The 17,212-nt window shown below is 42.4% G+C and overlaps 1 protein-coding gene across 3 annotated transcripts in view; it reads left to right on the top strand.

Moving 5' to 3' along the window:
- The window catches only part of ACTN1 (actinin alpha 1), a 118,082-nt gene that overhangs the window by 40,735 nt on the left and 60,135 nt on the right, over positions 1 to 17,212 (top strand). For all 3 annotated transcript variants that reach the window (XM_077262945.1, XM_077262943.1, XM_077262950.1), the window contains exon 2: positions 16,339 to 16,453. In XM_077262945.1, the coding sequence (XP_077119060.1) occupies positions 16,339 to 16,453 (115 nt within the window). The remainder of the gene's footprint in view (positions 1 to 16,338; positions 16,454 to 17,212) is intronic.

Raw genomic sequence — 17,212 nt, 5'->3', positions numbered from 1 at the left:
TATTACAGGTATTGAGTCAGACGGCTTTCTGGTCATTTTTGGTTTATTGCTGCTTGCAACGAGAACAACGTTGTGGAGAATATTCTAATTGTGATTGATAGACATTAGCCTTTCCATAAACAGTATATATATATATTCTATACAGCAACATATATGCTGAGAAATGTGGGAAGCCGCCGCTGATCAATGGTTTGGTGCAAAATCTACTGCAGAGAGTAGAATTCGTGGTTCCCAAATACTGAAGTATAGAGAAAAAGCTTTTTACTCACTCACTCTTGGACCCAATATAACCATGCTGCGAGGGCGCTGTGCCAAAAAGTTTGAAAATTCAGATTCATTCTCCCTGGCCCACTGATTATATTAGTATTTGTCTTTACACTAGTTTTTGTATACACTACACACATACATTTGGCATAATCTTAATTTTACGAAATTTATATGTACCAGTTACCAACTGTACTAAAACTAAACTAAGAAGATAACCGACGAAAAATGGACAACTGAGCTAAATAAAGAAATAGATTTTTATTTGCAAAATATTAAAAAATAAGTAAATGCAATCAATACAAAAACAATTAAACACAGGAGACGACACCATAGTGCTACATCCATGCATGAAAAAGTAATCATTAATTAAAGAACAGTCTATCCATAACGCTAGGCCACTCGATCAGAAAAATGTATATTAAATATACATTCCAAGCAGGCAATGAGAGATATTCAAGATAATATTCCATAAAGAGTTTTAAAGGAGAATATATAGTCTGTGACACAATACTAATCAATATACAACTGCAAACAATAAAACATATATAAGAACCTTAATAGTTAGAATAAGCTCAAGAATTGCCACTACATTCTTAAGATAAAGTGCCTAGTGCCATAGTGCAAACATTAATAGTGTATACAAATATAAATGTGGGCGTCCAATAGACAAATACAAAGTTCAATCATATATCACACATGAAAATATTGCTGCATCAGGACAGCGCATCCCCATAGATGGCCAACAATATACATCAAAATAATAATGATGTGGATAGACCGACCTGCTGAGGACATGGAAAGGAGAAGCCCCAAGGCGCCTTTCGTTTTGTTTGAATAAGCCCCCCGAAGAAGAGAGAGAGAAGAATGGTAAAAATAGCATTTCTAGGCATGTGCAGTTGAAAAAACGGAATTCGTTATTGACGGATTCCGGCGTCATAGGCCGGTTTGTTGCTGAACACAAAAAACATTCATCTGTCCGTTCTGTCCGGCTGCCGGATCCACAATTTTTGCCGGATCAAAACGAAAATCGAAAACGGACAAAACGGAAGGCTATCAGGCGCAATGCGGCGCTAATACAAGTCTATGGGAAAATAACGGATTCGGCAGAAAAAAAAACTGATCCGTTTCTTCAAAATTCACTGGATTGTGCCTGACGGCAAAAACCTGATGTGTGAAAGTAGCCTTAGGCTACTTTCACACTAGCGTCGGGAACAACCCGTCGCTGCGCGTCGGGCCGACGTTCCCGACGCTAGTGTGTTCTCCGCCGCACAACGGGGGCAGCGGATGCATATTTCCCACGCATCCGCTGCCCCATTGTGATGTGCGGGGAAGTGCGGGGAGGTGGGGGCGGAGTTCCGACTGCGCATGCGCGGTCGGAAAAAGCGGACCGTCGGGAGCAAAAAACGTTACATGTAACGTTTTTTTCTCCCGACGGACCGCTACCATACGCCCAAACGCCGCCAAACGCATTCACCGTTTGGAAATGCGTCGCAAATGCGTCGCAAATGCGTCGCTAATGTTACTCTATGACGAAACAACGTATCCAGCAAAAACTTTTGCTGGATGCGGCGTTTCGCAAAAACGACGCATTTGCGACGTATTGCAGTTAACGCTAGTGTGAAACTAGCCTTAGCCGTTCAGGTGTTGAAATTTGAAGACCAAATAGATTCAGGGGTTGATTCATGAAGACTGGTGTTGTGCACAGGACAGTCTTATGCCACATTCACACTATCAGTATTTGGTCAGTATTTTACATCCGTATTTGTAAGCCTGAAACCAGGAGTGGGTGATAAATACAGAAGTGGTGCATATGTTTCTGTTATACTTTTGCTCGGATTGTTCCACTCCTGATTTTGGTTTACAAATACTGATGTGAAATACTAAACGTGGCCTTGAAAGGGAACCTGTCACCCCCAAAATGGAAGGTGAGCTAAGCCCACTGGCATCGGGGGCTTATCTACAGCATTCTGTAATGCTGTAGATAAGCCCCCAATGTATCCTGAAAGATGAGAAAAAGAGGTTAGATTATACTCACCCAGGGGCGGTCCTGCTGCGGTCCCGGCTTATGGGTGCTGTGGTCCTGTCCGATGGGTGCTGTGGTCCCGTCCGATGGGTGGTCCGGTCCGGGGCCTCCCATCTTCTTACGATGATGTCCTCTTCTTGTCTTCACGCCACAGCTTTGGCGCAGGCGTACTTTGTCTGCACTGTTGAGGGCAGAGCAAAGTACTGCAGTGAGCAGGCGCCGGGAAAGGTCAGAGAGGCCCAGCACCTGCGCACTGCAGTACTTTGATCTGCCCTCAACAGGACAGACAAAGTACGCCTGAGCAGGAGCCGCAGCGTGAAGACAAGAAGAGGACGTCATCGTAAGAAGATGGGAGGCCCTGGACCGGACCGCGACGCCCTCCGCAGCGGGACCGCCCCTGGGTGAGTATAATCTAACCTCTTTTTCTCATCTTTCAGGTTACATCGGGGGCTTATCTACAGCATTACAGAATGCTGTAGATAAGCCCCAGATGCTGGTGGGCTTAGCTCATCTTCCATTTTGGGGGGTGACAGGTTCCCTTTAATGAAAACTGGAGTATGAAGTGTCAAATTACTTAGGAGGCACATGCTTTTTGCTGAATTTAACGGGTGTTCGTAGCCATACCCCGTACTACTCCCAACTCCTCCCCAGCTCCTGCCTTTTTTGGTGGTCAAAAGTCTCAACATTTTTGTGCAACTCTGCATTGTGCAAAAATTGTGTAACTTTTTAAAGTGTTTGACACCAGTATTCACCTTGGTACACATGGTCCTGGAAATATGTGCAAAATCTAAAATGCTTTTCTTTTTTTTTTCTTTCTTCTCATCTTTTCACCCATTTGTCAACTTTTTAGCACAAAAAATTGCACGTTTGACCAAATTGTGCAAAAACTGCACCAATATAAATGGCATACATAACATCACTCTGGGGATTGTTGAAATACATTTATGCCAAATTTTACAATTTTTTTTTTTTTTTTTTTTTAAAGTCTTTTAATTAGTGTAAACATCTGTAAAAGCCAGATTGGCTTATAAATTGGAAAGTTAACTAAGCAACAAAAGACAGCTTTAAGGTTGGTTTTACACTTGGTTTTTGATCTGCAGCGTTTGTAAAAAACCCGCATGTGGTGAAAAAACGCATGTAAACGCGTGCAAACGCTGCGTTTTTTAGACGCATGCGTTTTTGCATGCAGAAAAAAAACACGGCGTTTTGACACGTTTACATGCGTTTTTTCCTGCGTTTGCGCTTTTGAAACGCATGCTGAGAAGTGTGTGACAGCTGCCAATCATCAAAATCAACTAGAAAACCCACTATTAATAGAATTAGCTAGGGTTAGGGATAGGGTTAGGGTTAGGATCCCTAGGGTTAGGTTTAGGGGTAGGGTTAGGGTTAGTGTTAGGGGTAGGGTTAGGGTTTGGATCCCTAGGGTTAGGGTTAGGGGTAGCTTTTTATTAGAAGAATCTCCTGGTCACCAGGTCACTGATAAGCCACCCCCCACCATCAAGGTGATAAAGGGATCCTAACCCTAACCCTAGGGATCCAAACCCTACCCCTAACCCTAGGGATCCAAACCCTAACCCTAACCCTAGGGATCCATAGGGATTGGCTATTATGTTGACCTGGAGACCAGGACATTCTTCTAATAAAAAGCTTTGTTCAATGTGGACACCCCAAGATATACGGTATTGCTATAGAGTACTAAAAATATAAACTCGGAGAGTATTCACTGTCATATTGTTAGGGTTAGGGGTAGGGTTAAGGTTAGGGTTAGGGTTTGGATCCCTAGGGTTAGGGTTAGGATCCCTTTATCACCCTGATGGTGGGGGGTGGCTTATCAGGGTGTATTCTTGTTTTTTTCTATAAAAACGCATGCAAACGCGTGTACGCAAAAACGCATGCGTTTCCATAGACATCAATGTATTTTTTGCCGCAAATGAACGCATGCGTTTTTTTGCGGCAAAAAAACGCCTCTGAAAATTACTACATGTTACATTTCTGCAAAAGAACGCATGCAGCTAAAAAAACGCATGCGTCGTTAAACGCGGCAAAACGCGTACAAAAAAAACGCATGCGTTTTTAATGTTAAACATAGGGGGAAAAAAAGCATCCATTTTTTTTCGGTAAAAACGCTGCAGATCAAAACGCAAGTGTGAAACCAGCCTTAGAAAGACGAAAATCGTTTGATGGATTTATTGCAAATGAAAAAGTCACTAATTTAGATGCTAAGATGAAATGGGCCCTTAGTATGACGATACTGAGAATACATTTGCGCACACTAATACAATACACTTGAAAATTGGATTACATGGATTTTCAGATCTCTTATGTAGAACATTTTGGATCCTATTTACTGTATTCTGGTAAATATTAATTTTGGAATATGGGACATCAGGTGCACACTTGGTGCCATTCTTTGCATTGAGATCACATATGGCGGATCTTTATATTGGCTTTTATGGAGGCACTTACAGTCCTGCAAGCAAAGTGCCATTGAGTCACTATTCATACATGGTGTTCGTTCATGTTGCTGAGCAACTGGATGTCAATGTTCAGTTGGCCTCTTTATGCTTCTGTTTGCCCTTCATTTGGTAGACAAGAGGCCTCATACTGTATGTGCCAGAGGACGTCATCAGTTGTCTTCTTTTACTAGAGTGCATGATGTCTTCAGTGAAGAACCTGGAGGCCCCCATGCACCTTAAATGGTCGAATGACCAGAAAAACATCATCAGGTTGAGCTGACGATGATTTAAGAGTATGGCCACCTCTAGGTTAGTAGTAATCATCACCCATGCAAGAAGACTTGGTGGTTGTACTAGGTAGATGTGATGGGACCATTCATGACTGGGGAACTGCTGGAGACATAATCATGGCTCCTCCAAGGGGACAGAATTATGTCTCCAGCATGTATACACTATTAATTCCCAGGAGATGTACATAATTTCGCCGTTCCGCTCACCCTGCCTGGATAATCCCATGTATTCCAAATTTGTCTTTTCACTTCATTATTCTCCTGTGTTGCGGGAACGTAAACCCATTATCCAAGGATTCCAAAATCTAGTCTGTATTCATGAGTTTTTTGCACTGTGACCAGGAGACGAAATCACGGGAGGCCATCACTCTTGACAACACCGGCACACTAGATAGGTAGCGGTTCTATATTTGTAGACATCTTCTGTGACACAATCCTGTATCTTCAGAACGCTTCTGCAAAGCTGTACGTGGGCAGAAGGGAAGAGAAATCTAGTTTTCCCGAGATTCTTCTACAACAGCAGCAATCTGCATTAGAGTTAATGTGTTTTGTGCCTTTCTTACATCCCGTACTCTCATAGATGGGTAGTAATGGATTAATTTTATATTATTTGTGTTGTAATGAATTCAGCATCGGGTAAACTTATCGCAGGAGACCTAGACACCAAGTTCAGCTATAGGAGATATTCTCGCTCCCTATAGCAGGACAGAATTGGGCGTTTACACTGAAATATAGACTGTATTTTATCCTGTGATCCTCCAGTGCTGAGAGCTGCCTGAGATCTGACAGCTTTAAAGAATTGTCATTTTAATTTTTATTTCAGAAATCAATAGTGCACATGAAAATAAGAAACTTTGTAATATATCATATCAGAGAAATCTGCTTCTTTCTCCTCCAGGACTGATCTTTCATTTTCAAAATTGTCAATTGATGGGTAAAATCTGTTTTCTGTGAAGACAGAATGTTGCATTACTGAGATGACAGTTGGTTCTAATAATATTCTATGTAGAGGGGATGGGGTAGGACCATCTAAAGGCAGAGCTTTTCACCCCTATCTTATACATAGAATCTCATCAATCTCAGCTCTCTTCTATCTCCGTAATGGAAAATTCTGTTTTCAATTAATACAGATTTTACCCGTCATTTGAGGATTTTGAAAATGAAAGATAAGTCCTGAAAATACAGGAATGCAGTGACACATTTGATAACACAGGATCCACCTACCACAATAGGTGTTGTCACAACTGACCCTGCTCCTCTCCCTTCACAATTACCTTCGCACACGCTTATTAGATGCTTCAATACAAAACATAGGGTCGATGTCACGGTGTGACAGTCTTCGGTAAGTAAGGGAGTGGCTCAAACTGACCCTGGAACTGGGACTCTAACTATCCCTGTCCTTGGGGTACTCTTGAAGGTAGAGAGGCATGAGTCTCCAACCTTACTATGCTCCTGTTAAACCCTGATCTATCCCCTCCCTCACACCATGAGGCATGGGATAGAAATGTAAGGTAAACAAGAAACAAAGACTTAAGGTACCGTTACACTAAGCGATGCTCCAGCGATATAGACAACGATCCGACCTAAACTAGGTTGCTGGAGCGTCGCTGTTTAGTTCGCTGTAGAGACATCAAACACAGCAGCTCCAGAACGATGCAGGAGCGATCCTGTGACGTAACGGCGACTCACTTATCGTTCTCACAGGTCGTTAGCTCCATGTAAAAACATTGCTGACATCGTTGCTTTTGCTGTCAAACATGACGATACACGCCGATCTAGCGACCAAATACAGTTCCACTCTTCTAGCTCCGACCAGCGATATCACAGCGGGATCCAGATCGCTGCTGCGTGTAAAACAGAACGAGATCGCTATCCAGGACGCTGCAACGTCACGGATCGTTGTCGTTCTCGTTGGAAAGTTGTTTAGTGTGAAGGTACCTTACAGGGGTTAACAGAAAACCTCTTTCATACAAAAGCACTAACCTCTTTCAAACAAAAGCACTAACCAACAATAGGGAAGAGGAATAAACTAAATGGGAACATGGACCAGGAGATAAACACACACGTACTACAGCAAACCACAGAACACTACAACAACTCCACTTCAACCACTTAGCTTTAGCACACAGCACAGGAAGACAAATCTTTCACCTACAGGGACAAGAACAGTGTTTTTTTTGTTTTTTTTTTACATAAGAGGAGAAACCAAAGAGAAAAAAGACCCTTAAAAAATAAGTTTTATTCTTATATTTAAAAGTACAACACTTATAAAAAATCTTTCTAAGAATAAAGGTACTATCAATTAGGGCCAATGCAGGGTTACACATAAAGACACAAATGTATATACACAATAGTGGGGGCTATTGCCCTCTGTCACCCTACTTGACAGCGGAGGTTGACATCCTAATAGTCACGATATGGCGCCCCCGCTCCACGTCTGTATCCATGAATGCCCTATTAAACTCCTATAATACAAAAAGGTGACCGTACGAAAAAGAAAAGAAAAAGTGTGTATTTATATAAAAAAGGCCTCGGTTTGAATTATCAATATATGGCCTTAAATGTACTTATAAAACAGAATATCAGGTTCCCAATATTAGGCAGTAGTCAGATATATAGGTTCATTAATCTAATATAAGAATAACCATGCCAGGTATACCTACACACGTGTGTAGAGAACAATAGGGTGTGCATTATATTCTATAAAGGACCATGGGGGGTTCATTAAATTCTAAGGAGGACCATGGAGGTTCATTATATTCAGTGGAGGACCATGGGGGTACATTATATTGTATGAAGGACCATGAGCGGTGCATTATATAGTTTTGCGGACCATGGGGAGTGTACATTATATTCTATGGAGGACCATGGGGACTGTGCTTTATATTCTATGGAGGACCATGGGGAGAGCATTATAATCTATGGAGGACCATTGGCAGCGCAGTATACTAAATGGAAGGTTATGTGGGACGCACATTGTACTAAATGGAAGGTTATGTGGGGCACATTATAATATTTGAAGGGCTATGGGGGGGGGGGCAGTATACTGTATGCATGCAATTATACAGTATGAACGTTTTCAGTAAAGGAAATAACTATTTAATCCCCTGCTGATTTTGTAAGTTTGCCCTGTGACAAAGACATGAACAGTCTATAATTTTAAGGGTGGGTTAATTTTAACATTGAGAGATAGAATATCAAAAATAATATCCAGAAAATCACATTGTATAAATTATATAAATTTATTTGTATTTTGCATTGAGAAATAGGTATCTGATCCCCTACCAACCATTAAGAGTTCTGGCTCCTACAGACCAGTTAGATGCTCCTAATCAGCTCGTTACCTGCATTACAGGCAGCTGTCTTACATAGTCACCTTTATAACAAAAAACTCCTGTACACAGACTCAATTAATTAGGCAGACTCTAACCTCTACAACATGGGCAAGACCAAAGAGCTTTATAAGGGTGTCGGGAACAAGGTCGTAGACCTGAACAAAGCTGGAATGGGCTACAAAACCATAAGTAAGACGCTGGGTGAGAAGGAGACAACTGTTGGTGCAATAGTAAGAATATGGAATAAATATAAAATGACTGTCAATCGACATCAATCTGGGGCACCATGCAAAATCTCACCTCGTGGGGTATCCTTGATCATGAGGAAAGTGAGAGATCAGCTTAAAACTACATGGGGAGAACTTGTTAACGATCTCAAGGCAGCTGGGACCACAGTCACCAAGAAAACGATTGGTAACACATTACGCCGTAAAGGTTTAAAATCCTGCAATGCCCGCAAGGTCCCCCTGCTGAATAAGACACATGTGCAGGCCTGTCTGAAGTTTGCCAATGTTTTGGGGGTGTTTATCTGATAAGGGCACAGGACTACTTTATCGCATCAGTGGGAGAATGGATGGAGCCATGTACCATAAAATTCTGAGTGACAACCTCCTTCCCTCCGCCAAGACATTAAAAATGGGTCGTGGCTGGGTCTTCCAGCAAGACAATGACCGAAAACATACAGCCAAGGCAACAAAGGGGTGGCTCAAAAAGAAGCACATTAAGGTCATGGAGTGGCCTAGCCAGTCTCCAGACCTTAATCCCATAGAAAACTAATGGAGAGAGTTGAAGCTCCCGAGTTGCCAAACGACAACCTCAAAATCTTAATGATTTAGAGATGATCTGCAAAGAGGAGTGGACCAAAATTCCTCCTGACATGTGTGCAAACCTCATCATCAACTACAAAAAACGTCTGACGGCTGTGCTTGTCAACAAGGGTTTTGCCACTAAGTATTAAGTCTTATTTGCCAGAGGGATCAAATACTTAATAATAATAATAATAATAATAATAATTTTATTTATATAGCGCCAACATATTCCGCAGCGCTTTACAACTTATAGAGGGGACTTATACAGACAATAGACATTACAGCATAACAGAAATCACAGTTCAAAACAGATACCAGTAGGAATGAGGGCCCTGCTCGCAAGCTTACAATCTATGAGGAAAAGGGGAGACACGAGAGGTGGATACTTACTAAATACTTACTTCTCACTGCAAAATGCAAATAAATTTATATACCGTATATACTCTAGTATAAGCTGAGATTTTCAGCCCACCTTTTTGGGCTGAAAGTGACCCTCTTGGCTTATACTCGAGTCATTGTCGGCGGGAAAGGTGGAGCGGCGCTGTGACATACTCTCCTGCTCCTGCTGCGGTCCCTGCATGTCCGATGGTCTCCGGGCTGCTCTATCTCTGTTCAGCGGTCACGTGGTACCGCTCATTAAAGTAATGAATATGAACGCATATTCATTACTGTAATGAGCGGTACGTGACCGCTGAACATAGGAAGATGCCGCAGGCTCCCATGAGACCATCTGACAGTGAGACGCTGCCAGGGACCGCGCTGGGAGCAGGTGAGTATGACGGGGGAGGGTGAGCAGCATTGCGAGATAGTCACCTTCCTCGTTCCACCGATGCGCGCTGCTCTGTCTTCCATCCTCTGCACTTACTGTTCAGGTGAGAGGGCGCGATGACGCGATTAGTGTGCGCCGACCCTCTGCCTGAACAGTCAGTGCAGAGGATGGAAGACAGAGCAGCGCGCATCGGTGGAACGAGGAAGGTGACTATCGGAAGTGCCGGGGGCCTGAGCGAAGAGAGGGGAGTATGCGATTTTTTTTTTTTTATTATTATTTTAATCGCAGCAACAGCATATGGGGCCATAATGTGTGGAGCATCTTATGGGGCATAGTGTGTGGAGCATCTTATGGGGCCATAATGTGTGGAGCATCTTATGGGGCCATAATGTGTGGAGCATCTTATGGGGCCATCAACCTTTATGCAGCATTATATGGGGCAAATGTTTATATGGAGCATCTCATGGGGCCATTATTAACCTTTGTGCAGCATTATATGGGGCATATTTTAATATGGAGCTGCCCCCAGTTGTCATATCCCATAATAAGTACAAATCATTAGTTTGTTCTTCTGAGGCGCTCCCGGACCTGCTGCTGTTTTCGGCAGTGGCCTCACACAGCCGGTTTGTGGCATCTTGGAATATTTCAGGTAACCACACTCGCCTGGTACAGGAAGCACAGTCTTCTTGTTTCATAAACCGGTTTGTGTTTCACATAGCCAGGAAGTGTGGTGAGTGTCAGCGACTGTTGGTAACCACCGACTGTGACTCTTCAAAAATGACTGTTCTGACTGTGGCCTGTTTATCTCTTCGTAATCATTCTTGACACAAGCATAGAGAAGTGATTGTTCTTTGCTTTGTACTGGTGCCATAAATGAACCTGTATTTGACTTATAGCTAAAAGAATAGTTTATTATATTGCCTTGTCCGCCAAGGTCAGTGTGTTGTTTTTTTTTTTTTCAGTTGCATGCAATATGTGAGGTAGTAGTACTCACATTGAAAGTTAGATAAGAAAAATTAAAGTACGGTAATCTTGCAAGGCTTTATAAATGTGCTAACTTTTTGTGTGTGAAGCTCCTGTGCAGATCTATGCATTTCCATGATTTTAACCTCAACGTAATAGTCTGATTTTGAAGGCATGTGTTATGCCAGGTTCTTGAGCCATGGCGACTTGATGAATGAACTGTAGGAAGATTGATCTTGTGCAAGCCCACATAGGTCAACTAGGGTCTTCTCCACCGTTATCTTGATATGATCAAGCCATCGGGTTACTGGTTTTCCTATTCGCCTTGTTCACGCTATTCTTCCAACCATGATGTCCTTCTCCAATGATTTCTCTCTTCGTATGATGTGTCCAAAGTAGGCAAGTCGTAGCTTGGTGGTCCTTGCTTTGAGTGACATGTCTGGCTTGATTTTGTTTCATCATTGATTTGTTTGTTCTTCTTGCCATCCATGATATTGATGACATCCTTCTCCAGCACCACATTTTGAAGGTGATGATTCTTCTTTTGTCGTCTTTTGTCTTGTTTCCTTGTTTCTGGTCCAAGTTGCGTATCCGTATGTTACTACAGAAGAGATCAGATTATGTACGAGCCGTGTCATCATCGGCAGTGAAATGTTCCTTGTTTTGAAGACCTTATCCAGTGACTTAATTGTTGATTTCAGTGACTTCATGTTTGTACTGTGTTGTAAGTTGTGCTGGGGGTTTCAGAAATGAACAAGGAGGATCCCAGTAGAACCCTTGACAAAGCCATTCACTGTAGGGGCAGACGGGATCCCTTTAGTACTTGATCTGGCCTCTATTTGGGCAGTGTCCGTCTCTTCTTAGTTGGACACACAAATATTGTAGACCACACTTTTATATCTGCCTAGAAAAAGACAAAGTTGGAAACCAGTGATTCTATCTGCCTTACTTTAGTGAATGGCTCCATCTGTTTATTTGGGGATCTATATGGAAACGCCAACACTGTGCTTAGTAGAGCACAGTATGAACGTGGACCAAGCCTTGTTCAAATCCCACTGTCCCAGCTTCTTGCCATGTACAGAAGAAGGGATAGACGGTGACGGAGCGAAGAAGAAATAAGAATTTACCGTACTTTTTATGTGTGTGATTTCTTTATTTTGTTTTTTTTCTTTTATCTGATTTGGGAATGAAAGAACGTTGTATTTTGTAGGATTTTAGAAGATATAATCCTCTAAAACAAGAGCTACTCTACAACAAAAACAGAATTGATACTATGCAGTAGAAAATGGCAAGAGGCACAAACCTTCTCCAATGGTGAAAAGGAATCCAAAGTATGAATACAATAAGATTAATGCACTGATCAATAGCTGGCAGCACGGTGCTATAAAACATTGACTATCAGCAGTGTAATGATGATGAATGGTTTCTTGAAAAAGAATTGAAAAGTAATAAATATTTCAGTGCATGGGATGAGCTAATTGATGCCGTTAGTGGCATTGTGGCATTGTTCTATTGATGGGAGCAGGATAAGCATATTTTTCTATTATCCCTTGTGTTGGTCAGTAGTTATCTGTTCAATACTATTTAGAGACTAGATGACATGATGAAAATCCTGGACACATGCTGAACTTTGGCCTGTGATGTCCCACAGGAATGCATAGAAACTGGATGTGACTTAAAGGGAATCTGTCACCCCAAAATAGTATATGAGATAAGGCCGCCGGCATCAGGGGCTTATCTACAGGATTTTGTAATGCTGTAGATAAGCCCCCGATGTAACCTGAAAGAGGAGAAAAAGAGGTTAGATTATACTCACTCAGATGTGAGAACAGTAAGTGCAGAGGATGGAAGACAGAGCAGCGCGCATCGGTGGAACGAGGAAGGTGACTATCTCGCAATGCTGCTCACCCTCCCCCGTCATACTCACCTGCTCCCAGCGCGGTCCCTGGCAGCGTCTCACTGTCAGATGGTCTCATGGGAGCCTGCGGCATCTTCCTATGTTCAGCGGTCACGTACCGCTCATTACAGTAATGAATATGCGTTCATATTCATTACTTTAATGAGCGGTACCACGTGACCGCTGAACAGAGATAGAGCAGCCCGGAGACCATCGGACATGCAGGGACCGCAGCAGGAGCAGGAGAGTATGTCACAGCGCCGCTCCACCTTTCCCGCCGACAATGACTCGAGTATAAGCCAAGAGGGTCACTTTCAGCCCAAAAAGGTGGGCTGAAAATCTCAGCTTATACTAGAGTATATACGGTATATAAATTTATTTGCATTTTGCAGTGAGAAGTAAGTATTTAGTAAGTATCCACCTCTCGTGTCTCCCCTTTTCCTCATAGATTGTAAGCTTGCGAGCAGGGCCCTCATTCCTACTGGTATCTGTTTTGAACTGTGATTTCTGTTATGCTGTAATGTCTATTGTCTGTATAAGTCCCCTCTATAAGTTGTAAAGCGCTGCGGAATATGTTGGCGCTATATAAATAAAATTATTATTATTATTATTATTATTATTAAGTATTTGATCCCTCTGGCAAATAAGACTTAATACTTAGTGGCAAAACCCTTGTTGACAAGCACAGCCGTCAGACGTTTTTTGTAGTTGATGATGAGGTTTGCACACATGTCAGGAGGAATTTTGGTCCACTCCTCTTTGCAGATCATCTCTAAATCATTAAGATTTTGAGGTTGTCGTTTGGCAACTCGGGAGCTTCAACTCTCTCCATTAGTTTTCTATGGGATTAAGGTCTGGAGACTGGCTAGGCCACTCCATGACCTTAATGTGCTTCTTTTTGAGCCACCCCTTTGTTGCCTTGGCTGTATGTTTTCGGTCATTGTCTTGCTGGAAGACCCAGCCACGACCCATTTTTAATGTCTTGGCGGAGGGAAGGAGGTTGTCACTCAGAATTTTATGGTACATGGCTCCATCCATTCTCCCACTGATGCGATAAAGTAGTCCTGTGCCCTTATCAGATAAACACCCCCAAAACATTGGCAAACTTCAGACAGGCCTGCACATGTGTCTTATTCAGCAGGGGGACCTTGCGGGCATTGCAGGATTTTAAACCTTTACGGCGTAATGTGTTACCAATCGTTTTCTTGGTGACTGTGGTCCCAGCTGCCTTGAGATCGTTAACAAGTTCTCCCCATGTAGTTTTAAGCTGATCTCTCACTTTCCTCATGATCAAGGATACCCCACGAGGTGAGATTTTGCATGGTGCCCCAGATTGATGTCGATTGACAGTCATTTTATATTTATTCCATATTCTTACTATTGCACCAACAGTTGTCTCCTTCTCACCCAGCGTCTTACTTATGGTTTTGTAGCCCATTCCAGCTTTGTTCAGGTCTACGACCTTGTTCCCGACACCCTTATAAAGCTCTTTGGTCTTGCCCATGTTGTAGAGGTTAGAGTCTGCCTAATTAATTGAGTCTGTGTACAGGAGTTTTTTGTTATAAAGGTGACTATGTAAGACAGCTGCCTGTAATGCAGGTAACGAGCTGATTAGGAGCATCTAACTGGTCTGTAGGAGCCAGAACTCTTAATGGTTGGTAGGGGATCAGATACCTATTTCTCAATGCAAAATACAAATAAATTTATATAATTTATACAATGTGATTTTCTGGATATTATTTTTGATATTCTATCTCTCAATGTTAAAATTAACCCACCCTTAAAATTATAGACTGTTCATGTCTTTGTCACAGGGCAAACTTACAAAATCAGCAGGGGATTAAATAGTTATTTCCTTTACTGAAAACGTTCATACTGTATAATTGCATGCATACAGTATACTGCCCCCCCCCCCATAGCCCTTCAAATATTATAATGTGCCCCACATAACCTTCCATTTAGTACAATGTGCGTCCCACATAACCTTCCATTTAGTATACTGCGCTGCCAATGGTCCTCCATAGATTATAATGCTCTCCCCATGGTCCTCCATAGAATATAAAGCACAGTCCCCATGGTCCTCCATAGAATATAATGTACACTCCCCATGGTCCGCAAAACTATATAATGCACCGCTCATGGTCCTTCATACAATATAATGTACCCCCATGGTCCTCCACTGAATATAATGAACCTCCATGGTCCTCCTTAGAATTTAATGAACCCCCCATGGTCCTTTATAGAATATAATGCACACCCTATTGTTCTCTACACACGTGTGTAGGTATACCTGGCATGGTTATTCTTATATTAGATTAATGAACCTATATATCTGACTACTGCCTAATATTGGGAACCTGATATTCTGTTTTATAAGTACATTTAAGGCCATATATTGATAATTCAAACCGAGGCCTTTTTTATATAAATACACACTTTTTCTTTTCTTTTTCGTACGGTCACCTTTTTGTATTATAGGAGTTTAATAGGGCATTCATGGATACAGACGTGGAGCGGGGGCGCCATATTGTGTACTCACCCAGGGGCGTCGCGGTCCGGTCTGGGGCCTCCTATCTTCATACAATGACGTCCTCTTCTTGTCTTCCTGCCGCGGCTCCGGCGCAGGCGTACTTTGTCTGCCCTGTTGAGGAGCCCTGTTTGCAGAGCAAAGTACTGCAGTGCACAGGCGCCGGACCTCTCTGAACTTTCCCGGCACCTGCGCACTGCAGTACTTTGCTCTGCCCTCAACAGGGCAGACAAAGTACGCCTGCGCCGTAGCCACGGCGTGAAGACCAGAAGAGGACGTCATCGTATGAAGATAGGAGGCGCTGGACCCGGACCGCGACGCCCATCGGACCCGGACCGAAGCGGGACCGCCCCTGGTTGAGTATAATATAAGCTGTTATTCTCACCTTTCAGGTTACATCGGGGTCTTATCTACAGCATTACAGAATGCTGTAGATAAGCCCCTGATGCCGGTGGCATTATCTCATATATGATTTTTGGGGTGACAGGTTCCCTTTAAAGGGAATGTTTCACATTATTTTTGAATACGTTAATTGAAACCAACGAATGAAACCCTCTTTTTATTTGTCATAAAATCATTTTTTGCTTTTATATCTTTTACATTTTTGGATGTGATTACTGGTGCAGTGATCTTGCCCCAGGTTCTGTAATAAATAGCGATAGATACATGCTTTACAGCAGCCACATGGACCATAGACCGGAAATGTTCATTGTCTGCTACAGAAGTTCACTAGGCTTTGCGATTTGTGCCGAGGTCCTTATTGCACATATAATGATTATCGTAAAGTATGCCGTAAATTAAATGTGTTTTACAGTACCCCTAAAATTACTACCGGTATGTAGATTAAGTATAAAGCTGATGACCAGATGTAAAGCCCATGATGAACCATGATCTTAAGATAACAGATATCCAGTAATAGTGAAGCAACTGTTGTCTTTTTTTTTTTTAAATTTTTTTATTTCAAATCTTTTTCAACACTTGACAAGTTTTTCTCATCCCCAGACTTTCACAGCATGGTGTAATTCACATCTCCGCAAGGCTGGAACACAGATTGAGAATATAGATGAGGACTTCCGAGATGGCCTTAAACTCATGTTATTACTTGAAGTTATTTCAGGTGAGAAAGTATATGACATCACGGTGTAATACTTTGTACAGTATGGTATAAATTACGAGCATGTTGTCAGGACCCTACAGATGCTGTTCTTTGGTGGATACAATCATTAAAGGGCCACTGTCACCCCCCCCCCAGACGTTCTAAACTAAAAGAGCCACCTTGTGCAGCAGTAATGCTGCAGTCTAACAAGGTGGCTCTTTTAGTTTTTGATTCATTTATTACCTCAAAAAAGCGTTTTAAAAATTGGCCACAAATACCAGATATTATACCGGGAGGCGGTCCGAAGCGTCCTGTATGAATCCCCCAACTGCACAAATACAGTTCCACTCTTCTAGCTCCGACCAGCGATATCACAGCGGGATCCAGATCGCTGCTGCGTGTAAAACAGAACGAGATCGCTATCCAGGACGCTGCAACGTCACGGATCGTTGTCGTTCTCGTTGGAAAGTTGTTTAGTGTGAAGGTACCTTACAGGGGATAACAGAAAACCTCTTTCATACAAAAGCACTAACCTCTTTCAAACAAAAGCACTAACCAACAATAGGGAAGAGGAATAAACTAAATGGGAACATGGACCAGGAGATAAACACACACGTACTACAGCAAACCACAGAACACTACAACAACTCCACTTCAACCACTTAGCTTTAGCACACAGCACAGGAAGACAAATCTTTCACCTACAGGGACAAGAACAGTGTTTTTTTTGTTTTTTTTTTACATAAGAGGAGAAACCAAAGAGAAAAAAGACCCTTAAAA

The sequence above is a fragment of the Ranitomeya variabilis genome, chromosome 1 (genome assembly GCF_051348905.1).
Source record: "Ranitomeya variabilis isolate aRanVar5 chromosome 1, aRanVar5.hap1, whole genome shotgun sequence".
Lineage (NCBI taxonomy): Eukaryota > Metazoa > Chordata > Amphibia > Anura > Dendrobatidae > Ranitomeya > Ranitomeya variabilis.
This window is presented reverse-complemented; position numbering and strand designations above follow the sequence as displayed.